At 36.2% G+C, this 27,103-nt stretch overlaps 1 protein-coding gene across 1 annotated transcript; it reads left to right on the top strand.

Moving 5' to 3' along the window:
- Positions 1-1,867: 1,867 nt before the first annotated feature.
- Positions 1,868-25,363, top strand: LOC139967422 (cytosolic purine 5'-nucleotidase-like). Its single transcript, XM_071971186.1, has 16 exons — positions 1,868-2,284; positions 5,462-5,669; positions 6,991-7,067; positions 8,781-8,861; positions 9,472-9,622; positions 10,447-10,598; positions 10,960-11,039; positions 12,512-12,572; positions 13,114-13,158; positions 14,744-14,842; positions 15,515-15,752; positions 16,096-16,147; positions 16,718-16,778; positions 17,537-17,594; positions 19,227-19,345; positions 20,645-25,363. Exons 2-16 carry the CDS (start codon positions 5,486-5,488, stop codon positions 20,861-20,863), a joined length of 1,677 nt encoding a protein of 558 aa, XP_071827287.1. The 5' UTR covers positions 1,868-2,284; positions 5,462-5,485; the 3' UTR covers positions 20,864-25,363.
- Positions 25,364-27,103: the final 1,740 nt, after the last annotated feature.

Genomic DNA, 27,103 nt, shown 5'->3' with positions numbered 1-27,103 from the left:
CGCAAACTATCTCATATCTCTTATCTTAAATTTCGTATAAATCGCTGGAATGTTCCTTTAAGACCAACTTGATGACGATGTCAACACCTCAGTTAATTAAGCCCTAGATTTTCTGCTAATTTACCTTTTTGTAAATTATAATAACTCAACCAGAACATGTTCTTTTCAACTTTATATAAACAACAGAGCATCCCTTGTATGACATACAACACCATTTGTCCTTAACAAATTGTTACCATCTTGTGAAAATGTAATTTGAATCCATAGTAGTCCTAAATTTTCCAATAAAATTTTTGGTTTGCATCTGAGGAACATACCTAATAATATGTGTATTAGTCTAAAATTGTCCACTGTCACTTTACTTGATGACATGGACTGTTTAAAGGTAATTTCTCCAAAAAATTATAATAGTGATATATATAATTCAACCTGGACTGAAATAAGTGTTTTTCATTAACAGTCTTCAAGATATCATAGTTAATTTTGTGCTAAAAGTCGTCCTTTAATTAAAACATGTAATTTATACCTAGAGACAAAATGTTGTAGTCATCTCAGGCTACACCATGTCAAACCATGGAGATAGACATACTGATAGTGTATGAAGTTGAATTTTGATTTTAAAGTGGTCTAGCGCCACGGTTCGGCGCATATGTAACGCAAGATAAACAAATGTATACAAAGGTAGTGGGAAATATGCGGTACCCCGAGGTGCTTTGACTTACTCGCTGTCCGACTATTCTTCTAGTCTAAAAGTGGTGCAACAATATATTTGTTAGGATAATCGTGGATCGGATAGAGGTACAAGGTTGATGATATCACAGCGAAATATTTGCTTCAACTTCTAAAACCCTATGCCGCATGATAATAAAAATTAAATAAATTAATAAAAAATAATAACAATTAGCCTGCGCGTAGCTTCTTAACACCTTTAGGCTCTGTGTAAACACTGGAAATATCTCCATTTCTACAGTGTAGTTAATAATACAGCGTTCACACCACTGAGGTCAGTGGTTCACACGGTAAAGATCCTCATACAAGAAAAAATATGTGGCAGGCGTTGCAGACTAATTGGTAAAAAGAGGTCATTTTACGACCAAGGCATGTCGATTACGTAATCTCAAGCGTGTTAGGGTCTATACGGCAGACCTTTAACGTATTTGCAGACCGCTTGCCTTAATGGTAGTAAAAATATTTTTTATTTCAGAAATGACAGAAACATGCGAAGGTCTCGCTGTTCTGCTGTCGTGACTTCCGGTGGACATTTCAACAGTCCTAAGTTTTTATCATAACAACGTACATTATCCCGGTGTGCACGACGAATAAATAAGTTTTAGACGCACAATACAAGCAATCAAACTTTGTTATAGACCGATCTCATGTAGTGCAACGAAGTTCACATTTCCAATTAAATACGCTTTTTGCATTGATTGGTAGTACGTTACTACTCGGGGAAGCGAATTGGTCCATGCCCGATTAACGTGTTCTTCTCAGGTTGACATCGTTGACCTCTTTTGTTACTAGAAAAACAATTGGACAACCCACTGGGAGTTGATGCCGTGTCATCATAGAGGTTAGTTTTCCAGATCTTCAACATGGTGAACAATGTAAACCTTACGAATATGAAAGTACCAAAATTGTCACCGTACAATTGTTATAGACTAGCAGTTCCTACATTAAATCTAATATTTTAACTGAAATACAAAATTCATTGTATTTTTATAGACTTGGGAATTTATTTTGTAAACTTTTGTAACTCCTATAATGTTATTTTTCCCACCTAGGCTATTATCTCTGAGGTCGATTGACACATCTGTCAATCTGGGTACTAGGTATACACTGTATTTACCTATATTGCGCAACCGCCTACCTTTCAAATATTCGATCAGCTGAACAGCGATCGTATCGTACCGTTCCACAAAATACAGTCTGAAAAGCGATCTGGAAAGTAACTCGAGCATAAAAAACATTTCTTCCTGATGTGACAACAAGGCTGTGTTTAAATTTAACTGATTTTCTTATGAAGGTATTGAAACAAGTCTTAAGTAACCTTCATTCCCGAGACGAAATATCGGTGTTATACAACGGCGTTTGAAGTGGTGACTTGTGAGACAAAACATCAGTTAGTGGAGAAACCCGTATAGTACAACATATAATTGGAAGGATAACGTTAATGGTAATACCATTGTAACTGAATATAGCAATAACACTAACACATTTAGTGAACGTACGTCGATCTTGGTTCTTACAAGTTACAGCCTAACCGATTAGGCTTGGTCTGAGACAGGTAAGATACACACATAGGCATTACATCCTATCTGCAGTCACATTTGAGGTATAGTTTATAGTAAGGGGCCCTACCGACCGAAGTTTGAACACAAAGATTGCAGTTGGGTCTGTTTTTCTTTCAGGTTGACCACTTTACTTAATCCCAAGACTAGGCCGGTTCTATACATGAAGCTTGTTGACCAATTTAACCAGACAGCCTCAGGACTATTCAGATTCATTTTGTAGAAGACAAGTTATGAAAATGCATCATAGGCTTTTTTTATTATATGTTAATCACGTAATCTTGGAGTGCGTATACTCGAAGAATGATTAGTGAACAATATTTATCCATCGTTTCATTGATGTTACTTCACAGTTAAAACATGATCACTACATTTCACAAGTTTGCTTACTTTTGATCCGGTTGTCTTCCCAATGCTAAATATGTATTTTTGGCCATGTAGAATATCTCTAAATTGTCACCGGAATTTCCTTTGGCTTGTATGATGTTTTCCTTTTTTGATGATTGATATTACTCATCAGTTCAGGAATAAGTTTACAATTAACTTTTGTGTGGCACTTTTTAAGTCTCTGAATTTTGTGTCTGTCAAAAAAAAACTGCTTATCTTTGCACTTGTATAGCAGTTCCACCATTTTGCATAGCATTTAGCGATGCCATACTGGATTTAAGCTATTCCCTGTTATTATTGTAACTACTTTTCCTGCTTGGATTTAACATTGTGCCTTCTTTGTAATGCTTTTATGTATACTGTAATCTCTACACATGTCAGACACTGCAACATGCCATATACAGGTACCTACTTCCTACATGATTTTGTTTACATTCCTCCTACAGAGATGTGGGTTCCTTGATGTAAGAGAATTATCCAGCTTGTCATGATGGATTACCCCCCCCCCCAACCCCCTCCCTATTGTGTGTGTGTAGGTTGTTCAATGGCGATACTGATGACCTATAATTTAAAGCCATGTTACAACATTGCAATTTAATCCTGAAGTTAGTAAACCTGTTTGATAAAATGATATCTTGGCTCTTGTCTGACCAGTACATGGCTTGTAGGTTAAATAACATTTTGTCTGTCACTCAAAGAGAGGGACATTTCCCTCTCGTTTCTTTTGAGGTGCAAATGTTACTTCTTTGTTTGATATGCTTCCTCTCCATGCTTGGGCTACAGCATATGTGGCATACTAACGCACATAAAAAATGTAAGTTATAGAAATTCTGGTTTCATCGATCATTCTCATCCCCACACTCAGTGCGAACATCAATGCTGTACATCTATGTAACATGCCCATGCAAAAACATGTTGTATATCAATGTGCATGTCAGAATCTATAAATAGACCTTTATTTGTTTACAAATGCCATGTGAAAGAAACATAACACAGAAATATGCAACCTGGTAAAAACACAGAAAAAAAAGGATGTGGTAGAACACTTTACTAGGGTACAAACAGTACTCAAAGTACTTACAGTATGGAAGCCCTTGAAATAAGAGACATCCTTTTTTTTGTTTTTTCTTTGATTTGTTTAACACATGTAAAGTAGAACTGTATACAGTACTAGTATACATCACAGTAACCCTCCCTCTTGATAACTGTACTGATACCAGCCCAGGCTAAACAAGGCTCAGGTACAGGTACTATACTTTACCTTTCCATGTGATAGTCCAACTCAACAATATCAGGCTTCCAAATCCCTAACCTACTGTATTTCTTTTATTTTAAATTAGAGCTGTGAAGTTACAATTATTTATGATTGATTCTAGGCTAATTGCCATGTGACTGCACCTGGTACTTAGTGAAAGCAAGGCTGGGGGGGGGGGAGGGTGGAGGGTGGAGAGACTTGCTTCATAGGGTTTCGTATCTAATCTTTTATGATCGAATATTCCATAATGTGTGCAGACTAATTGTACTGGTGTGAGTTGTGTTATGATTCCCCAAGAACTACAACATGACTTTCTTCAGTGGGAAAGTCTAGAACAAAGCTGTGAGAAAGTGTTGCAAGTTCTCTTTGAGTGAAACTTTATCAAGTGTACTGTATCTTTGGTACAACTATGTGAAGTGCACTGAGAGTCTATGACTTTATTTCTGCCTCTACCTGTACTTGACCTAACCAGTCGATGTTGAAATGGAATCTGACTTGATAGCAATACAGCTCAGTGAAAATATATTCATTCATATCAGGTCTGCATTATTTTCCATAATTTATCAATTCAGACATACATCAGTTGCCCTATTGCACAGCAATACAATACTGTATGTCATTACAGTAGATAAGTACTGTACATACATAATCTACAATCCAACAGAATTCAACCAAGTGCTATAACCGAATGAGCTTTGCTCCGAATGATAAGGCAACAATTTGGTAAACATCCACCTGTTTGCTTTAAAGTTTAAGTTATTAATTGATAAGAAAATTGTCAAAGTGACATTGATGCCTTAACAGACACATTTTCCTGTTAAACCTTGTACAAATATATGATAAATTACTAACTGCTAGACAAGGTAGCATATAAACTGCACATAAGTTATGTCAGATTGACAATAAAACCATTGGATCCAAAAGTTGCCAGTCATTTTTTTGTTATCAGTCCTTGTCTATTTGTCTGGCTGAAACTTCTGTCAATCATGAGTGCCAGGTTTTATTTAGGCACTTTGTGAAAAATGAGATGCTGAGGGAGTGAGGGGGAGTTGCAAGATCCTGCAGCCAGGCTGCGAGGGACGAAATCTTTTGTGCTGTGCATTTGCACACAGTGGGCATTGCAGACTTTGCATGCAAAAGGCACTGCTAGTGTGCTGAGATAATCTTTGATATTGATTCAGCCTTCCTGCAGGGCACATAATGCTTTAAATGGCAATTGTCAGGGAAACATAAAATGCTGGTCCTATCGGCAAGTAACATCTGTATCGCTAACTACCAGGCAAATTTATTTGACTACAAAGACATACTGTACGTACATTGTTAGCTCGTTGTCAAGTATGAAAGTAGCTTGTTATGATGATTTTAATCCTATATCAATACAGTTCATTAGCTTATAGTAGCAACTCAAAAGTTTAATAAAGGAAAAAACAAAAATAAGGGTTCTTTGCATTTGTCAGGAACATTCTAAGTCCTTGGATTCTTAGTTTATTTTAATGTAACGTTTCGTCTTTGTCGATTTGATCTTTGTCAGGATTATAATTTGAAACGGTGAGAGATGGCTACCGATGGACATGAGACTGTGATCACTCACAATGGAGGAGACGCTTCCGAGATGCACGGAGCTCCCCATCACATGAGGAAGTATCGCCGAGATGCAAACCAGAGAGTCTTCGTCAACAGATCTTTGAGCATGGAGAAGATCAAATACTTTGGATTTGATCTGGATTACACATTAGCAGGTATATTTTAGAAGAAATAAAAATAAAAATATTTTGAAATCTACTTTTACTATGATCGCCGGCAGCAGAAAAACTTAAAATTTGGTTCAAAATCCTGTTTGAAGGTACTTAATATGAGTATGAATAAGTATGATGTAACATGCATGTACTATATAGATGGATCAATATTGTAGATACATATTTATTCAGCCAATTATATTGGAAAAGAAACAATTGAATCGGGTGATAAACAAGCTCTCTAAATGAATACAAAACTTGTAAATCAACATAGAAGACCTAAAATGGTATACACAAATATAAAAAGGTTCCTATTGTACAGTATACAATATGTGTCAATGTACAAAAACATAAAAATGCACTCATAATTAAAGATGCACTCATAATGCAAAATGTACGAAAATATACAAATGTACCTAGGAAAAATTAGAGCGTACAGAAATAAATAAACGCTCACATATTTTCAGTATAATACAAGTGCACAAGAGTATAATATTGTACATAACATATTGAAATACTGAGTGCTCTTGGGTGAAGAGTGGGTTGGGGGGGGGGGTTGTATAGAGGTTGTGAGCAAGAGAGAAATTTCTCACTAGTTGCAGATCCCACTTTATGACATGTATGTTGGGGGCATTCTTCAGCGTAAATACTAACAGTCAAATCTTTCAAAGAGGGAGGAGACTAATGAGGTAAAACGTATGCACCATTTTGCTCCCTCTGTTGTGCCTTATGCTAATGAAACTTGCCGAGACGTTTGGCTGATATTTCTTAATTTTAATAACGCCGAAGATGTATAAATTTACCTGCGTCTTCAATTGCACTGCTGATTGTACTGTACATGTATGACTTGATGATTGAGGTCAAAGTTGATCATGAAGTATGAGACTCACCATAAAATTCTAGTCATTGATCAATTTTATGGCCACTCTGTTTAAAGATCGTTTGCTTTAGGCTACATTATCTGTTGACGTTATCAAATGTCATTCAAATATTCTCGCCGCAAGGTTTTATTCCTAAAATCAAGACAGATCTGTTCAATCAGTAAGTAAGAGAATGTTACTGTAGATGGAAAGGGATGGTAATTAAAAATTATATTGGCTCTCCATTCTCAAAAAGTCCTAAAAATATTTTCTCCTCAATGATGGTGAAAAAAGAAGAAATAAAATGCTTTTCCTATTCCAGCAATCCAATCTAGAATCCAAGTCTTGGCACTTACCGTACAGTAGGTACCTCAGTAAATTGCCTATCAATCCTGTATATTAATTATTTAAAAGTTTTACTCTCAATTTATTTCAACCATGTCACCCTTTGTCTCCTTCCGTAGTCTACAAGTCTCCGAATTACGAAAAACTTACATTTCGATTATTAGTCGACAAGGTGGTATCGATTGGTTACCCACAGGTATGTCATTTCTATTAAGATCACACACTTTTCATTTTTTCCTTCTTTCTGACCTGCCATAGAGGGTAGAACTTTCCCTCCTCCCTCCTAATCCCCCCCCCCCTCCCACTGGTTCACTTTCAGAGCACTTGTCTGTCTCTTGAAAAGCTCAAAGAATATCTAGGACTTAAGCACTCAGAGAATTAGTACATCTCAGGGAGTAATTTTGAATTCAATTTTTCAGTGTAGCACTTTTGTAGGCTCTGAATTTTGCGTCGTGTAAAATTCTATGGTTGCCGTGTACACAACAAACTGCTATACATCTTTTTGCCACTTGTATGACAGTCTGATCATTTTGCGATACGATACTGGCTAAATGATTCTCTGCATCCATACCAGTCTGCATGAGAAACACCTGGCAAGAATTATTAGAATTTAATCTTACTTGGACCTTAGGATTTCTAGTAGATCAAGTGCATTGTCTACAATGCAACTGTAACCTAGGCAATGGATGGAAATTCAAATTTGGCTAGAATGTCTTCTACCTGCCAGTATGGTGGAAGCTGGCTGTGTCATGCTGCTATTAGGAAATATTAACTGTCTCTACCTAGTACCTCTGTTTCAAATATGGGTGCCATTTCAAAAAGCAATTATACCACGAAATGTGCACTACGGATGGAAAATTTTTTATGTATGGGGAGGGAATCACTGTAAATTGGTTATCATTCTAGCCTTGAAACTCTCCCCTTCCTCCCTTCCTTTCATTACTAACAGTAGTTTTCCGTAAGTTTTTTTCAAATACTTATTTATTTGTCTGCTGTGCCTACAGATGAGATTGAAAAAGCTGATTGAGTTGTATGGTATTGATTGATATTCAGTGTTTGCTAATTTATGCGAACTACCAGGCAAATTTATTTTACCACAAACTACAAAGACATATGGTACATACATTGTTAGCTCGTTGTCAATGATGAAAGTTGCTTGTTTCGTTGTAAGTCTTTAATCCTATATCAATGCAGCTTGTTAGCTTGCAGTAGCAACTCACAATTAATAAAAGAAAAAGAAAAGTAATGGTACTTGGAATCAATGATCATTATTTCACTCCTCAGTTCCCTCTCTCCTTGAAATAAATTGATGTTTGGGCTTTCTAAGGGTTGCAACTAATGTAACAAGTTATCAGAGCTAAATAATAAAACGAGAACAGAATGTAATAGAACGGTACATTAATTAATTAATTAACTGATTCATGGTCCATGAGTAAAAAACAGTGTGAGAAGAGTAATTTTCGCACAGGGTGGGTTCTGCTCACGTGGTACCAACATATATTACAAACAACCGCCGAAATGTCTCGTTAAAAAAATAATGTGGAGTTGATACATATGCTTTTTAGTGATATTTATATTGTGATTATAAGGTCATTGCAATTCTTTCCAGAACCCGATACCAAATTGACAAAATTTTCAATTTTACGTGTGTCGACAACACTGATCTTCCCAATGATTGCTGACTTGAAAATGTTTAATATTTTATCATTTCCAGTCACTCGATCTGTTCTGAAATCTGAAATGGAAGGTTGGTTTATACTGTTTGGAATTATTTGTATTTCAAAGGAACATACATAGTGTAAAATTGCACAGTTAAAGTCTGTATATATATTTTACAATTTCTGAAATCAAATTGATGCATGCATGCCTGACCATTTTTTTTTTCTCATTTCCCTTCATCTGTTCGCAGGAGCTCTCCAAATTCCAATACGACCCGACCTTTGTGGTACGAGGGCTGATGTTTGATAAACTCTTTGGCAACTTGCTTAAGGTAACTGCCATCTGCCACCCTTTATTTTAGTTTAGATTTAGTTGACACCCAAATAATGACATGGTAAAGAGGGGAAACCCTGGACTTGAAACCTAAATATTGTAGTTTTCTCTGACAAAAAGCATCAAAATATGATTTCCAAGATCTGTAATATATCATTTTAAATAGACCTGAAGGATGTTAAATTTATGTTTGATATGAGTTACTGTAAGTATGGCTAAGCTATTTCTAACATATGTCAAAATAAGTAAATTTGATTTTGACAAATGTCCTGTCTATTTTCAGCCTGTCTCTCTCCCCCACCTTCCCCAATAATCCTTTCACAGCCCTCTGCCTCCAAAACCCTATGAAACATCCCCAAAAAATTGAAATTAGAAAAAGAATTCCTTCATATTCATTAGAATATGATATTTGGAGATGTTGTTTAACCGTCAACCCTTAATTAAATGCTTTGTGAAAGAATAGTTGTTTTGAAGATAGATTGCAGTTTTACCCTAAATGCTCAAAAGTTTTGTTTTGGTTTTATTATATATTAAAAGATTACAAATATTTTTTCAAAAAGTTCTTCCCCGAATAATACCTTAAAATCTCGCTTTTTTTCCCCATTTAGATTGATACATTTGGAAACATTCTGGTCTGTGTCCACGGCTTTAAATTTTTGACCTCGGCTGAAATTTCCGAACTCTACCCCAACAAGTTCATCTCATTTGCCAAAGAAGCAAATAGGCTCTACGTGCTTAACACTCTGTTTAATCTGCCAGGTGAGTTGGTTTGCATGATCAGTTGTTTTTATAGAGTGTTGTATGTATGTATGTATGTATGTATGTATGTATGTATGTATGTATGTATGTATGTATGTATGTATGTATGTATGTATGTATGTATGTATGTATGTATGTATGTATGTATGTATGTATGTATGTATGTATGTATGTATGTATGTATATTAGATCCTCCTGCAAGCAGGAACTCGCAAAGAAGCCTCATTGGCTTATCATAGCCGCAAGCTGACCGAAGTCAGGCTCTTACATTCATATTTAACGTCCATGATTATGAATTGTTAATTGTCAACAACTCTGTAACTGGACGACATACATTAATCTGGGAGTTACTCGAACCGGGGACCTTATGGTTGAAAGGCACCGGCATTAACCACTGAGATAACACTCCACAGTGTTACCTACATTGGTGTTGGTGTCGGAAAGTCTGTCTGATCAACCAGTCAGGATGGAAAATATATCGATATAAATTCACAGGATGTATATAATGACAGTTTCATTTATGCAAAATTTTCACACAGTTTTCTGATCTGGGCAAGCAGTAGAGTTGGATGAAATATGGATATGAATAACTAGAAACTAATTGCTGATTATCTCAACATCTGTCCTCAATATCTATTTCTATTTTTAATTCTTGTGCAAAATTCATCAGCAATAAATCATGTGGTGATCATAAAGTAACAAATTTGTTTCTGTTTGTTTACTTATTTATTTATTTGTGTGTTTGTTTGTTTGTCATTTCTTAACCATACACCATTTACCCATCAATAATTTTTATTCAAATCTTGCCCTTCTTTTCATCACAGAGACTTATCTTTTGGCGTGTATCGTAAATTACTTTGCGACTAAGAGTATTTACCATGAAGAAGACAAGGGTGTCCGTCAGGGAGACCTGTTCATGTCCTGGGAAGGAATATTTCAAGATATCAGGGACGCTGTCGATTGGCTGCATGAAAGGGTAAAAATTAATTTTTCATTTTCACTTTTCTCATCTTCACTTTGTTCTTGTGAGTAAACATGACATTAGCTGAAAAAGGCAATGAAAACGGAATACTAACTGGCTCGAAAAAACAGTCACTTTAGAGTTTTAAAAATAAGTCACAAATTTTCTGGTGGGAAATAGCCTAATGGTTTCATTCGTGTGTCCGTGTTAGGTTTAGATGGAACAGGAAGTTCCTAAATGCACCTCAAAGCCTAGGAATCAATACCTACTTTAAATATAGTAATAGGCACTGCAAAATTGATGAGGTGGAAGTTGTGATGGTGGTTCTGAATTAATTGACACAATTTTTTCCTTTTGTTTTTTTTTACATTAATAGGGTGTGCTAAAAACTAAGACCCTTGAAAACGTAGAAGAATATGTCATCAAGGACCCTCGAATTCCAATGCTGCTTCAGAGGTAAGTCATTCTGTCTCCTTAAAGGATTGGTTCAGGTACCTGACATGTCTATCTTGTATGAAAGAGCTCAAAAAGGCAAACAGAACAGTGAAGAAACTACCATGATAGCATGCTCTGTTTAGGAGATATCACACTTTGAAGATATAAAAATTTCTTTGAAAATGACTGGTGTAGAAACACTAACTGTGAGGGTGTGATGTCACATCCTCACTTTCTTAACATGTGTGAATATATTTCAATAAAAATTAATTACATTTTTTTCACAAATCTACAAAAATATAATCAAAAATTCTTCAGATGTTAAATCTCTGATACTTCCCTTGACAAATATGAGATCCACATGACATATCTTTTTGTTGTAAGTCATAAAATCTCCCAAAACATTTTAATAAAATAACAAAGACTTTTCAGAAGTGTGAGGATGTGACATCACAGTTCGTCTGATTTCAGCAGTTTCTACACAATCAGATAGAACTTTAAACTTGAATATCTCCATAACGGAATAAGATATTTGAACAGTTTCTTCACCATTGTGTTTCTTTTATTGTCTTCTTTCATATAAGATAAACATGTATGACACCTGAACTAATCCTTTAAGTGTGACATAGAGCAGGGCTTTCCTAAACTTTCCCCCTTGGCAACCCATGTCGTGATATCTCTAGGCTGTCCGTGACCTGTAAATTTCTGAGACCTAAAATCATCTAGCATGTACTTCCTGGTTATTGACAATTTACATTGCAAATTGACTGCAAAATTGACTGAAAGTTATTTAACAACTACAACACACATTGACCAAAATTGTGAGAATCAAATCTGTACTTTAATATGGATCATGTTGAATGTCTGATTGCATGGAAACATACCCTTAACAACCAAATTATTTTGTAATTCTTCTAGCCAGCTTATAACCCACTGTAAAAGCTTGGAGAACCATGTTGGGTCTCTGCCTGTAGTTTGAGAAGAGTAATTGGGAGAGTGACTCAAATATGATACAAGTTGAAGAAGTAGAAGTCCAGTAAAAGGCAACCAATGACTTGGAGATTAAACGAGCTTCTACCTCGGAAACTTTGGTTGCAACAATACAGATGTATACCTTCTAAAGCAAATACCTCCTGTGGTTCCTCTTCAAGCTATCTTCAATTAGTTTCTTATTAAAATGATCTCTATATCACTACTTAACTTACAGCTTGTTAGGGCTGTTAGTTGATTATTTTCAGAGTGGACGAGAAAGTTCTTAGATAACTTTGTTTCATGTTTAAAATTAGCCCTTTCCAATAGCCATTAATAAATTAATCAAATGAAAAAAAGAATTAAAGATTCCAAGACAGAAATTATTTTTCAATAATATCAGGTACCCAAGCCTTACTATATCTTATGGTACCTTTGATATACACAATACCTGGAATTGCATCCGCTGTCGTCATTCGAGTCTTTCATGTTGCTGAAACAGAGAATATTTGTTTTTTCTTCAGAATGCAAGATCATGGAAAGAGAGCCTTTTTGGTCACAAACAGTGGATACAGTTACACAAAGGTAATATGAAATGAGATGCTTGCATAGTAAGGCACTGTGTCAAAACAAAAAGCTGCAGTAGCTGCAAGTCCCCTGCAACGAGGCTGAATCAATATCAAAAGAACAGTGATTATTTCAGCAAACGAGCAGTGCCTATCGTATGAAAAGACATGTTATGCCTATTGTGTGAAACCGCACAGCACAAAATGTTTCATCCTATGGGAACGCAACATCATCATTATCCTACCTTCGACACAGCTCCTAATAATAATGTTGAAAAGTCAAGTAACATAAGAGACCAAATGACCAAAGAAGTCTCACAGGAGAGGAGGGATTATAATTCCTCATAACAGGGGGAGATATTTAAGAATGATTAAAATCACATATAACAACGCAGGACAAACACAATCAAAGTGAAATAGGTCTTGTACCTCGTCTTAAAAAAAAAAAAAGCAATTGCTTCGTTGATTTATGGTTTCTTTATCTCGAAGGAAAACAGTGTGAATGAGTTCCTGATCAAGTTTATGAAATGCTCACTTTTCATATTTTTACATCATTGCAGGGAATAATGAAATACCTTTTCGATGTGCCTAGTGAGAACGGTGTGGTAAGTCAGACATATAGTTATTCTTGCATTATATATGAAAGTAGAACCAGCTACTGCGGGTGCGGAATTAAAAATAAGAAGAATAGTCCATATCTTCCTTTGACAATGCAATAGGGGTTGTATCTTCAACTATGTAATGCTTATTACCTCGCAAGTAGATTGCACAAGGAACGACATTGTCGGACATCTGGAGTCAGTATCACATCTTGTTTTTCAGTGAAGGTGGGATCCAGAGTTGGGACCTTAGGTGCATGGGGCCCCTGCTTCTGAAATCTTCTGTGGCACTAAACACTTTAAGAGACAAGCATATTTTTGTTCAAGACACCGCATTAAGTAGAATATGTTGCAGCATGGTTTTTACGTCAGCATTTCTTACTTTTATGAATAGTTTTCATACGCACAGCTATTTCAATCGTAAGTTTAGAATATACCGGTACATGTCTCCTAGGCCCCTCTTCAATATATCTGTGGTCCCTCTGCCTCTGTTGAATTTGCTTTAAAGTATGATCATGCGACCCCTTATTTACATAAACTACATTGGCTCTCTGTCGAAGTGAGAATTATTTTCAAAGTTGTGGTTCTAGTTTATAAGTGTATAAATAGTACCTCCCCCGCTTACTAATGTGCTTGTCTCTCTCGTTACTGCTCTGGTAGATCAAACTTACGCTCTATTTCTGACACCACACTCCTCACTGAACCCTTTACTATCAGGACCCTCAAGTCAGCGGAGGGCAAATCTTTCTCTTTTGTTGCCCCACGCATGTGGAATAGCCTACGTGTTAGCATTAGGAGTTCTCGTTCTTTGTCCATTTTCAAGAAAGCTTTGAAAGCTTATCTATATTCTAAGATTTATCTTTCTTTTTGTAAAGCGCTAAGATCTCGATGTAGCAGCGCTATATAAGTGTCTAATATGTATACATGTATGTATTGAATTTACTGTTCTTGCGGTGTACTTAGTGACCATTACGTAATTACTGTTACATGCAGTTGCTTTTACAGTGAATGACTTACTGTTACTTTCACTGGCTTATAGTGACCACCTATGGTTACCATTACAGTTACTGTCACCTGCGGCTACTGTCACTGACGGTTACAGTTACCGGCACTGGCAGATACTGTTACTTGTAGTTACTGTCACTTACAGTAACTGCCACTTGTGATTACTGTTGTTTACTGTAACTTGCCACTTGTGGTTTAATATTGTTATTAACAGTTACTGTAAATATGTAGTTACTAATCACTTAAGGTTACTGTAACATACAACAACAATTGGTTTGATAGGCCTTCAAATAATTTTCTACTAGCTTATGAATTACCCTTGTCCTCAATTATTAACTTTTGAGATGATGACACACCACACCAATGATCTAATTAGATATTACTAGATTTGACTGTAATTAGACTTCAGTAGCTAAAGAACTCTAAGAAAAGTATTTAGATGTAAGAGCTTCTCTTTGACTGCCTTGAAGCAGCATATTAACTCTTTCAAATGTAGAGTTGATCCTAATGACTTATTTCACTGACATTATTCACATCTCATGAAGAGTACCTCTTGTTAATGTAATTTACACTGTCTTACTTACAGCCAGTGAAGAAGTGGTACGAATACTTTGATGTATGCATTGTCGATGCCAAGAAGCCGTTGTTCTTTGGCGAAGGGACTATCTTAAGACAAGTTGACCTGGTGAGTTTCCGTGGATATTTTCCACAATGGGATGATTGGCAGGGAAGGATAGGTCAATGGTCACCCAAATATGCTGGAAGGTCAAATAATGGTCTCTCATATTGAAACTTCAAGAAGTATTATTCTACTGCCAACATCAACTCATTTCTACTCTCACCTTGCTGTCTAACTTTTTTATCACTCCTGAAAGTTGTTGGCAAAATTTTGTTTGTTTTTTCACATTCTCCAAGAAAGTACTTTTCTAAAGTTGTTTCAAATGAATTTTGATTGTACATGTTAAACCTTTGGACTCTATTGTCGATTGTTTAAGGTGGAGTATGAGGTAGAGCTTGTATCAGGAACCGTGGAAAGTTTCAGTATTGTTGTCTGGTCACACACATTGGTGGCCGTTTGGCCTCCATGTCATTTTCGTGATTAATGTGGCATGTACCTAGAAGAAAACATCAAGATTTTTATCATTTTCAAAATATTGCAGAATACTTGGACCACTTGACCTTAAATAATTCATGACAGTGATATTTTCAATTTATAAAAAATGCTGTCCATATTGGTCAAATAAAATTACCTCTAAGAATTCTTTACCTGATGTGCTGTGTTCTTTACTCTCATAGCCTAACCAGAACATGTTGATTTCATGTATCTATGTCTGTATTTGTTTTTTGCCATCTCCAGGAGACGGGATCACTCAAGATAGGCAGGCACGACGGACCGTTCAAACCTGGACAGGTTTATTCTGGCGGCTCTTGCGAAGTCTTCAGTAACATGATCAGTTCCAGTGGTAATGATATCCTCTATGTCGGGGATCACATATTTGGAGATATCCTGAAATCCAAGAAAGAAAGAGGATGGAAAACCTTTCTCGTGGTGCCAGAAGTCGCTTCCGATCTCGCTGTCTGGACCGAAAAGAGAGGTGAGAGGCAAGAATGGTTTGGAAGTCGGGAATCGTGTGATCTTTGTTCTGTGTTAAAAAAGGAAAATAATTTGTTTTGTTTTCTTCATTCCTTAAGACATGTAGCACAGAGAAAGGAAACAGAAACTAATGTGCAATTCAGATTTTGCAATTACTTTTTCTTTCCTTTCTTTTGAACTTTCTGTGGGAACCTCGAAAATGCAAACTAATTTCTGGCTTGAACAGAATTTGAATCAGCGATTCTGGGCTTTGTTCATTTACTTTATAATCTTTTGGAACTTGAAGCCTCGTCAAAATCTTGATTGGTTTGCATTATTTTAGCAATCTTCCATTCTCTTTTCAGCTTTATTTGAAAGACTGGAGGATTTAGATGCAGAACTTGCCAATCAATACAGGTTTGTCCTTTCACCCTCTTCATACAAGCTAAACTAGATGGAAATCGTGAAGTCTTGGAATAATATTTCTTTCTATCAATTAACAAAATCGCTATTCAAATATAAGTTAATGTCTTGCACAAATGCTGGTGTATGCAACTGTTATTCTTACACACCACCATATCATTCTCTAGGCCTGCTTAATGGTAATCAATTTTTATTAAATGGAACAACATTTTTGGGGGTATTGCATTGTATGAAAATTGTGCTGCAAAAAATTTGGAATTTTTTTTCAGATCCAAAGAAGAATGAAGTAGTTTCTGTATTCACGAAAACCAGGCTATTTTGAGTGGTTGAAAAACCTTGGAAATGCTAAAGATAATATGGAACGTGAAATTCTTTTTCTACATTGATGTTTGAGACACACAAATCAGAAACACTTTAGTTTTTGTAAGGGTTTCTTGCATCATTCCAAGAAACTTGTAGTCCTGAGCAATTACATCACCAAGATTTTTTGCGCATGCAGTCATTGCAAATTTCAACTTCCAAACCTTCTAAAGCCGAATTTGCCTTCTTCTTTCATTCTTACAGGAACATGGACAGCAGTGCCAGCGTAGCACCTGATACTAGCAAGATTAGATCGGAAATTAAGGTAGGACGGAAAAAATGATTCCATTCAAAGACCGATATTCTTACTAAATGCAGACTGAACAACTGCATGCACAAAGACTGTTAACTATCGCCGATCAATGCTCAGTTCAGATAGCAGGAACAAGTAGCTGTGATTGGTGACAAAAAAACGTCAAAATTGCACAGGTTTAGCGACAAACTACTGCTGACACGACACGTTGAGCTGCCCCAACTTCAGCCGACACAACTAAGAATTGTCCAAATCTTGATCAATGTTAGTCTTATGCACATTTACACTGTCATAACTGATGATAACTTTTTGTGTTATGAGGGTCAAAGTTTAGGGCAGGCCTTGTTCAGTCGGGCACGTCGCTGTGGGCTTAACATCACTCTTGGGACAGAAGATCACCATATCAAAACAACACATTGACATAATGAACTAACTGAGGCATACAAAACTTTTCAAAACTGATTTACCTTAGTATGTCTTGCATAATTTTTGCATATTAAAATCGGGGCAGAAGTTTTGACAGGTCTACTTGCCAGCTTATTGCATCTTTCTGTGGTAGTGGAAGTACCTTTCATTTCTTTTGTAAATAATTTGAAATGATAACTTTCAGTGAACCTGGTTGGGAGAAGGATAAAAAATGTGTAAAAATTTCAAATATTTCTAACGAACTGTAACCATTAAGTACTTAAGGAAGAAGAAAGGTTGAAAAGATTTTGATATCAGCTGTCATTTGCTTATAATATGAAATATGTTTTATTCTTCTTTTATAGCAAATCGTTCATGAGATGGACATGTGCCATGGAAAACTTGGTGGTCTCTTTAGAAGCGGTAAGCGGAGAAGGCTTGTTTTTTTCTCCTCCATGTAGCAGATTTGTATTTACTCTTAAAGTTACTCTGTAAGGATCTACTGCATAGCAATGTAAAGAACTTGTAAACAATTTAAAACACAATTGAGTAACTTTTTAGCTCATACCAGCATGCTGGTGTGAGCTATTGTTACAGTGCGGCGTCTATCACTCTATCCGTCAACAATTGGTAAAACCGCTCCCACTCGCACAGTGTTTGATGGAATTTCATGAAACTTGGACACAAGGACCATTGGGTATAGGGCCATCAGGTCACCTGTGGGCCGTAATGGGCCATTTTGTGGAAATATGCAAAATGCTTCTTCTCCTACAGATTCCATGGTACAATGTTGAGGGTTTGTCACGATAGTACTATGGTAGTTTTACCTTCAGGGTGTTCATGAATCTGAGATCAAAGATCAACTAGGGGTCTTTTGTGGCCCGGGCCGCGGCCCTATATTTTCAAATTGCTCCTGTTCGTACAGTGTATGGCCAATTATAATGAAACTTGGTCACAATGTTCCTCGGGATGAGAGTTATGAGGGGTGTTCGGAAAATTGAGGTCAAATGTCATTTAGGGGGTCATCGGGGGTCATTCTTTGTAATATTTTCAAATATCTCAATCTCCTCAAGATTTTGATGGATCATATTCAAAGTTGAACTGATGATTGTTGGATTGTGTATGAATAAGGTGATGCCTAATAATTTTTGGTCAAAAGTTAATTAATTACAATTAATCCCCATTGTTTAAAAAAAATCTGAGCCTTCACTTTTTGCCAAAGCTCCTTTAATTTGTCTCCCAGTCTCTGCAGTGTTTGTTTACATTTGGGGTTAAGCTCTGCAGAGGCTGTTAGTGGAATTAAAGCAGGACTGGGAGTTGTTATTAACTGTTGAACTGTAAGCATGATAGCCCTATAGCCAATCAGCACTTGCCGATTCTTAGAAGTCTTTGAGCCTGAGGTTTGTAGGCAGCTTGTGAAGTTATATAGGGAGTGCTTGTGAAGTTATGTCTGCTAAGGTAGAGGGGGAGAAGGTTTAATAGGGTACAGTAGGTCAGTGGTATTGTTTGAGAGAGTGGGTAAAATAGGATTTAAAGGGGAAAATAGGAATTATAGCCAGTGGTGTGCCCAGGATTCTGCTAACGGAGGGGGGGGGGGTATCCCTCATGGGCCCAAAATTGGTTTTGTGGGCCCTACATTTTTAAGCTCAAAAAGGTATGAGCTTCTGCACCATTGGTGCTCTAGTTTGAACTTTCAAGTCTTTCAAGGATGTTGGTGGATTATTGGCAACTGTCAAAAAAGCATGAAGACTTTTGTGGTTTAGTTACTAACGAGTGGATCATGAGAATTTATAAACAGAATGCTTTATCACTTCTACAGTTACCTCTCTCCTCTTCCCCTCTCCTTCAACCCCCTCCCCTACCCTTCTCACCCTCTCCCCCTATTCGTAGTTATACCACTGATAACTTTATATATTTAATCCATGTGTATTAGCCAAGCTCATCAATCATCACAGATTTCTGTGACTATAAGTGTCAAACTGTTGTATATCATTGCAATTGTTAAAAAGTTGAATTTTAATATATTTAGTTTTCAATCATTCAATCATTCCCCAGGTTCCCGACAGACCTTCTTTGCTAGCCAGGTCTTGCGTTATGCTGATCTCTACTCTTCGACGTACGTCAACCTCCTGTATTACCCATTCAGTTATCTATTCAGAGCTCCGAATCAGTTGGTAAGTTGGAAATTCATTTAGACAAGCGGTCCCCAACCTCGTTTTTGGCCACGACACAACCAAAATGTTTGGCATTCGGTTGCGACGCATCAATCATCAGGCCCCCCTCCCTCCTTCCTCCCGGTGCAGAAATGTGTCATTACAATGCCACTGGTCTTAAGGTTGCTGATGTAAGCTCTTTGATCTCGGCTTGAAGACACAATCATGCAATTGATTGAAGACACAATGAAGACACAATCATGATATTGGGGTACTCAGGGCTGCAGTGTCAAACTTTTTATGATATTTCAAGTTAAGATAAATAAGTTAACAATTCTGCAGTTCAAAATTTTGCAGTGATGTTGTATTGATGTAGGTGCACAATACTAGTAGGGTTGTCTACATGATGTGACTGTGTTTTTTTAGGATTAAGGCCAAGGAGGCATTGTATATGTTGTTAGTAAAAGACAATTATTCCTAAACTGCAGCATAAAAGTAACCAGTAGCGTTTTGTTTGAAAGTTTGATATGTGTCGATTAAAACTAGAATATTCCTGTACAATTTACACTTATACTGTGTAAAGCTCAATTTGGATTTTTGCAAGGATATTTTTGCAATTCTGGGACAGACAGGTTTCAGTGGGCCTTCCCGGTCTTGTATTGTTGTGTCTGCTGCAGAACTGTAAAATACAGCCACTTTCAACGACCTTTTCTTCACTCCACTTCCAAAGACGTCAGCAAATTGTTCTATGAAAACACAAAGAAAGTCAGGAGAAATTAATGACCTATTCTAGGAGAGTGTTTTGCATCGATGGGGCTAATTGCCTTAACTCTTTCAAGTTTAAAATCTTTTCGTTTCTTGTCTCATCGTGAAAGGACATTTAATATGGAAGGAAGAGCATGGATGCATGTACTGGAAGAAACTGCCCTTCAAGCAGTTATTGTTGCTGCAATGTATTACTTTACCAATGTACTTGAACATGTCAAGTACCCAAAAGAGGGGTACTACCCAGAACTTTTCTTGGTGGGGTAGAACACCACACCTGGGTTTGCTACCCAGTGCAATGCACCATTTACTATCGACATTAACAAATGGTCTATTTGGTGGACACTTTCCTGAAAGAAAAATCTGGTACTGAAATGCAGTCTGCACTGACAAAGGTTGCTTTTAGTAATCTTCCCATATTTCAAAGGTTCTTTGTTTTTGTTTTTATTGCAGCGGTGGTAGTGTTAGATATTTTGTCTCAAATGCTTCTGAGTATTGTTTCCCTCAGTGTTTCAATTCCATCGTTTGAGTCTCTTTTTTTCTTTTATCTTTCAGATGCCTCATGAGGCTACAGTCGATCACTACGATGTCTTTCAAGAACAAGAACATGACTTCTACTCGCCCGCCCTCTCCAAGAGGATAGCTCAACCTCCAGAGTCCAACGGAGACGTCACCCCACCTACTACGCCCACGAAGAAAGGTCATCGACCATCGGTCATCAAAGTGGCTCCCATTCCAATCTCCATTACACACGATCACGACGAAGATGCTTAGTCTCGGAAGGAATTACCCAGCAGTATTTATGAGGTCCCCCGTTTTGTTTTTATGTTATTTAATATCAGCCACTATTAATCTTCTGTTTTGAAGAGGTCTGACTGAAGCTGTCATATTGCGTTTTTACAATATGCGCCTGAGTTCTTCGTTATAGAGGTAGTTCAGGCTTTGATCCTGACTTTGCGTTAGATAAAGGAGGAGCGAACTGTGAGAGCGCATGGTCATTGAAGAAAACTGCCACAGCGGTCTTTTACTAATGCACAAATCTGCAACAGAAAAGTTTTTTAACCCTTAAGAAAGTTGACCTGCCTACTTGTCCTCGGGTAGATGATGAGCTCATAGCCTTGTGTTGCTCTGCTGTGAAGTATGCATCATTTTCCTCCCGGTTAAATTGGACCTGCTTTGAAACTGGTTTTTTTTGTCTCATTCTTCACAAGCATAATTGCAGCATTTTTCGTAGAAATTTCAATGCTTAGGAGTCACTGATTAAACTTCCTGCTCGTAAGTTAGCTTTCTGAAATATTTGAACTTTTGCTTCCATGTTTTCTTCTCAACCCTGCTACTTTGGACCTTTTCGAATTATTACCTCGTAAACTATAGACGTATGTGCCACAATTCTCTTTTGCAAAATGCAAAAGTTGGAAAAATATCAACAAATTTGGTTCAAATCTTGTTACATCAGTTTATACGTAGTGGATTTTATAACAAGTAACAGACAGAGATGAGAATCATATATTAACTTCTTATGTAAAATTTTGCTATAATCAAAAAAGGCCCTTTTTTAAATAGGGCCATATGCAAACCTTTTTTTTTGTAATCTGTAGCTTGATAAGAATTTTACCTCATGTACAGAGAGTGGCAACAACACAACATTTATAGTCTACCCACTGAGAGGGTTCTCCTATCTTAATGAAATCCATAAAGGCCAGTATATTGGAATCGAACTCGTTTGGAAAAAATTTCAACTCATCCACTGCTTGTGAAAGAGTTTGAGTGAAGAAGATAGCAATGTACCTGTTGTAAGTAAAAAAACAATGCACTATTATTAAGGTCGTCTTCATCATTGCCAAATTTGAATTTCCTCCTCTATTTCCAGTCATCTATCCTTATCCGTACATCCTACTTCAACCTTTCTACTTAATTAGGGACGTTTTGTGTTAAGGATCTTAAACTATGAGGAAGCAATACCTTTGTATATTATGCTTACAGGTTTTATAAAGTTTTGATTTTGTGGCGATTGTGACTTCCAGAACTTGTGTTCGGAAGTTGAAATTTAGGTATAACCTGAAAATGAGAGAGGACTCTCATCTTTACTGTTATTTTTGCACCCAGAAGTTGGATAAAAGTTACTTAAGCCAGTAATTTTTGACAAGAATGAAACAACGCTCACAAAAGTGTGAGTTATAAGCCTCACCGGAGTTCCCCTGCATGTCAAACATTGTAGTGTAAAAATCTGTTCGTATTTGGATACAATTTTGTTTCTTATCTTGACTGAATTTATCTTAGTGACGCATGATTTCGAAGCAGAATTACAATAACACATAATATCAATTTCATCATTGACAATATCTTTCTCCTCAGCATTTGACAAAAATTAGAACGTCACTTGGCTTGGTGGGGCAAATGATTACTAAAAATCCCCCCAAAAATTAATGTAAGCTGTTTATTTCTCACTAAGAGAAGAAAATGGCTTGTGGAATTTACATTAGTGTCGTGAACACTGAGTAGGTAATCTGTTGTCTTCAGGTAATCTTTCAACATCTTTTTTTTATCAAATATTTGCTTAATTCTTAAAAATCCTCAGAAATGGTGCTCTCTGTTTTCTTCCTTTTTTTTTTCTTTTTTCTTTTCTTTTTTTTTTCTTGTTGAATTTTTTGATGAAATAATAGCTTTATTTGAACAGTTAATCATTTTTTAAATCACAAACACTCATTCCAAATTGTCAGTTATCTTGTCATTTATGCCTGCGAGTGTGAAGTTTGCATTCTTCTTTCTACACACAAACATATCAAAATGAACCACCTTGTGACGATTTTGTTCTCTGGAAAGATAACCATTTTGTAATGTGTAAAAAATCCTAGTTCTCCAATGCATTGCACTTAATGGAACACTACAAAAAATAGAATAAAAGTGTCCAAAAACATAAATATGATTTGTGGCATACCGACTTTTGACAGATTCACAGAGTTATTGAATTTCATTGACCATTTCTGCATAGTAATGCTTCTAACAGAAAATGCCAAAAAGTACAAGTAATATTTATAAAATTTTAATAAGTCTTGCAAATGTAAGGCGTTAAAGTTTATTTGTTTTAGCTTTGTTTTAGCATTGGTTTTCTTTCAGAATGTGTAACTTACCATTTAGCATTCCATAGTAATATCCTTGTTAGGGTCAAAGAGTCCTTTTGTTTTGTCTTACATTGTAAAATATTTTTTTCCTGTCTAAATATTCTCTTGGTTTAATTTGGTGAATAACTGGTTATCTTAGTATGTGTAATTTTACAGTAGTCATAGTAATCCATATTGCATTTATCTTCTTTTTGTTGTTGTAAATTATATTTTAACATATTTGTCTTTATTTTCCAATCATATCTATTTCTTGGACTGATTGATGTATTTAAATGCTAGCAAAAGCTTTTTCTGGGTTTACCAATAGTGCTGTTAGGATCCTGATGGCATCCTGAATTGCACGGTGAAAGTAGGTCGCCTTGTGAACCCTTCCTCCCACCCTCCATCTCCATCCCCCTTATGTGCTCTTTGTTAGGTAGAATAAAGACTAAAATAACCAAAATTTTGACTGGTCCTGAACAAATGGACTAGCAAAATTCAGGGTTTGTTCCATTTTAGTGAAAAGCCTTCCTGCAGATTTTAATACATAACTATGTTTCATTTTTATACAGTCAATGTCCTCATTCTCTTCCAAGGGTAAACACATCCTATGTTACATATAATAAAAAAAATTAAGTTTTGAAAATAACATGATCAATGTTACAAAAGCATAGAAATTGTCTACCATGATTTGGAAGGAAAATCTGTTTCTTCACTTTTCATTTATTAAGAATTTTTTTGTTTAATGATATCTCTGTAAAAAAATGCTTGCCAACAGTGGCATGTCTAAATGATATTCCTTCATAAACATCTCTAAAAAAATGTATTTGTTGTTTAAACATATTTGAATTATTGTTAGTATGTTTTTTTTTTTTTGACAAATGATCATTTGTGGCTTTGGAGCAATATTTTATGCTGAAGGCTAATCTGTGATTTTTGTCTTGATTTGTCACACTTTAGTTTTTTATGTAAAAGAAAACCAAGCCGTGGTGTGTAACATATATATGAAGCTACTTGAAAGGAGGTGTGCTTACTAAAACAGTTACTCAGGTTCTACCATGAATAGGGTGGCCGTTCAGTCTGCAACTCAGTGCACCATCTTCCATTGTACATGACCTCTGACCCAGGCGTATATGTTTATGTATATATATTTATATATATACATATATACATACATATATATATATATATATATATATATACATATATATATATATACATATATATATGTTTATATATATATATATATATATATATATATATATATATATATAAACATACATACATATATATATATATATATTTAGCATTTCTAGTAAAAATGACTTAAAGAAAATCAAAACTATCAGGGTTCAATCTTAAGGGAATCCTACAGCTACTACACGTTGTGAAAAATATTACTTACATATGTACTGTACTGGCTTCCATTCATAATTGCAGACATTTTTGCACATATTCGCCAGCCATTGTACTTACGTATTGTCTACATCTGTAAGTATTAACATCATGACCTCTGTGTCCCGTAGGGGTTTTCCCACAAGCTTTCACACATCATGTGCCATTTTGGTGTGGCTGGAGGCTGGATAAATATTCAGTAGGTGAGGCCAGAGAAGATTTTGGCTTACCGTCAGCTCCTAAACATGAAATTTTATGAATCGTATGTCCATTTGAGTCGATACCTGGTATAATGTTTCTCTGGCTGTGGCCGCCATTGTTTCTTAGTGTAAACTGTACATATAAATGGTGGATGAGGTGTAATGTGACAACAGTGGAAATTTTGCCAATAGAATATTGTAATGCGATGATTCAAACAGGGTGTACACTGATTGAAACAATTTCATGATTTCGATCATCCCCTTCAGTGTTTCCTAATTTGTTTATTTCTGGTTATTGTTGAAACTTTTTATGTTTTTCCTTCTTTGTTGTAGAAATGGCTTATTAATGTATGATTTATAACTCAATTTTATCCATTTAAGTATTGTCTTTGTTTTTATCATTTATAATCATATTACTTACGCACTAAAGAATCATTTTTTAAACTTTTTTGGCATGTCATTCAAGACCAGCCAAATAAGACATTTTACATTAGACATTTCTCTCCATAATAATCAGGAAAAGTTTCATATTTACACTTATCCAGACTCACTAGCACATTAAAGCAATATCACCCCCCCCCCCCCAAATGCTTTTAGCCAAATTGGACAGCGTGCAAAATCATTCAACAAATTTTGAATTGCATATTTGTTGTTCAGTTCACCTATTCTAGCAGAACATGCATTTTAAAGCCAGCCATTTTGCTAAACATTTGATAAATTTATTTTTCACTCATCTTTTATCTATTCTTTATCCTTGGAAGGAGGAGGGGGTGGGGTGGGCTGTACCAGGCTGTGGAAAGATAGTAACTGGACTACATTTCAGCCAGGGGCATTGGAAGCCAGGTCGGGCCTTTTGGAAAACTTTGTCACCAGTCCCATTCTGACCCTGACCCCCTAATTGACCATGATCCCAGACCAGTAGCCCCCTCCCCCTCCCCTACACCCACACCCTGTTCTCATGCCTGATGAAGGGGTTACATTTTTCAACATCTCTGTGCTGCAAAGCTCATTAAAGTAATAGCATTATCTAAGTTTTGGAAACAATGCTTACTCAATGGTCTGGTCACAAGACTTAATATATTCCTGTTGTTTTGCTCTTTTATCTTTTAAAAGTAGCAAGTCTTCCTTCTAACTGTTTTGTATACGAAGTGATACATATTAATGAATCTTTCAAGTTTAATTTGGTTGTAAACGTAACGAAATATATTTTTGAAAAAATGTAACTCAGTGTTTTTAACTTTTATGGTTGTCAATTGATCACCTCAAGACCATCAAAATGCTACCATCAAAATCATTGGCTCTGAGTTGATGTTAAAGCAAAACCTTCTAAAAGTTTACAAAAGAACATTACCAGAAGTTCTGACTGTCAAAATAATTTATGAGTAATTCATTGAATTTTAATTAATTAATTGTCATGCGTACAATTTGTTTCATGTTGTTGGGAGTAATCATATATACAAAATGCAAATCAGAATTACCTAATCCATATGTTGACCTATACTTTTCAACATTTGCTACACATTTCAGACATATATAGTCAAGGCATTGACTGAGCTCAGGTATGGTAGAAGAGTGTTCAATCTTGGGTTGGTGGGCCGGGATGAGGGGGAGGGGGTGGGGGGAAGGAGAGAGAGAGAGCACAGGCTGACCAGTGGAGCATGTGGCAACGTATCCTCTGTGCATCCTGTATAACAATTGTCAGTATTTGAAAAAGTGCAGCATTTTTTAATTATATTTTTGTCTGTTGTTGTTTCAACATTAATTAATTTTAAATAATTAATTTTTGTCTATTGTTGTTTCAACAATGGTCATTCTATTGAATACAATTTTATTAGAATTTGTTTATCCACCAAAGGTGCACTTTTAATTTACTCACCCCTGATAATAAGAGCATTGTTTATTCATACATTCAGTCATCCTTGGACTGTCCCGTAATGTTGATCACATCCAAAGCTAGTTGTACTTCCATTCATGCTCTTCAACATCAAAGCCCCCTCCCCCCTCCCCCAACAAAACAGATTTTGTTGATACCATATCAAAAAAGATATCTCCTGATACTTTTCGGCTCTGTTCCTCAGCTAGAAGAACACTCAGGCGGTTTGATATAGATTCTGAATATAATATGGCACAATAAACAATAATTGCTTGGTACTGTTTATGAAGAAGTGGAGAGAGGGATGGGAGTGGAGGAGAGCTGGTAACACCATCATATCCAGTCACCTCAATAGTTCTGTGCTCAAAAACTGTTCGTAGTAGGTAGTAGGCTCAGAGGTACCTATCGCCTGGAGTTATTTACAGAGCAGTACATATGTGGCTCC

Source organism: Apostichopus japonicus, chromosome 5 (assembly GCF_037975245.1).
Source record: "Apostichopus japonicus isolate 1M-3 chromosome 5, ASM3797524v1, whole genome shotgun sequence".
NCBI classification, from domain to species: Eukaryota; Metazoa; Echinodermata; class Holothuroidea; order Aspidochirotida; family Stichopodidae; genus Apostichopus; species Apostichopus japonicus.
This window is presented reverse-complemented; position numbering and strand designations above follow the sequence as displayed.

Coding starts and splice junctions, on each gene's coding strand:
- LOC139967422 (XM_071971186.1), top strand. CDS start 5,486: ATGGCTACCGATGGACATGAGACTGTGATCACTCACAATGGAGGAGAC. Junction 14,843..15,514: donor TCTTAAGACAAGTTGACCTG/GTGAGTTTCCGT, acceptor TGCCATCTCCAG/GAGACGGGATCACTCAAGAT. Junction 19,346..20,644: donor TCAGAGCTCCGAATCAGTTG/GTAAGTTGGAAA, acceptor TTTATCTTTCAG/ATGCCTCATGAGGCTACAGT.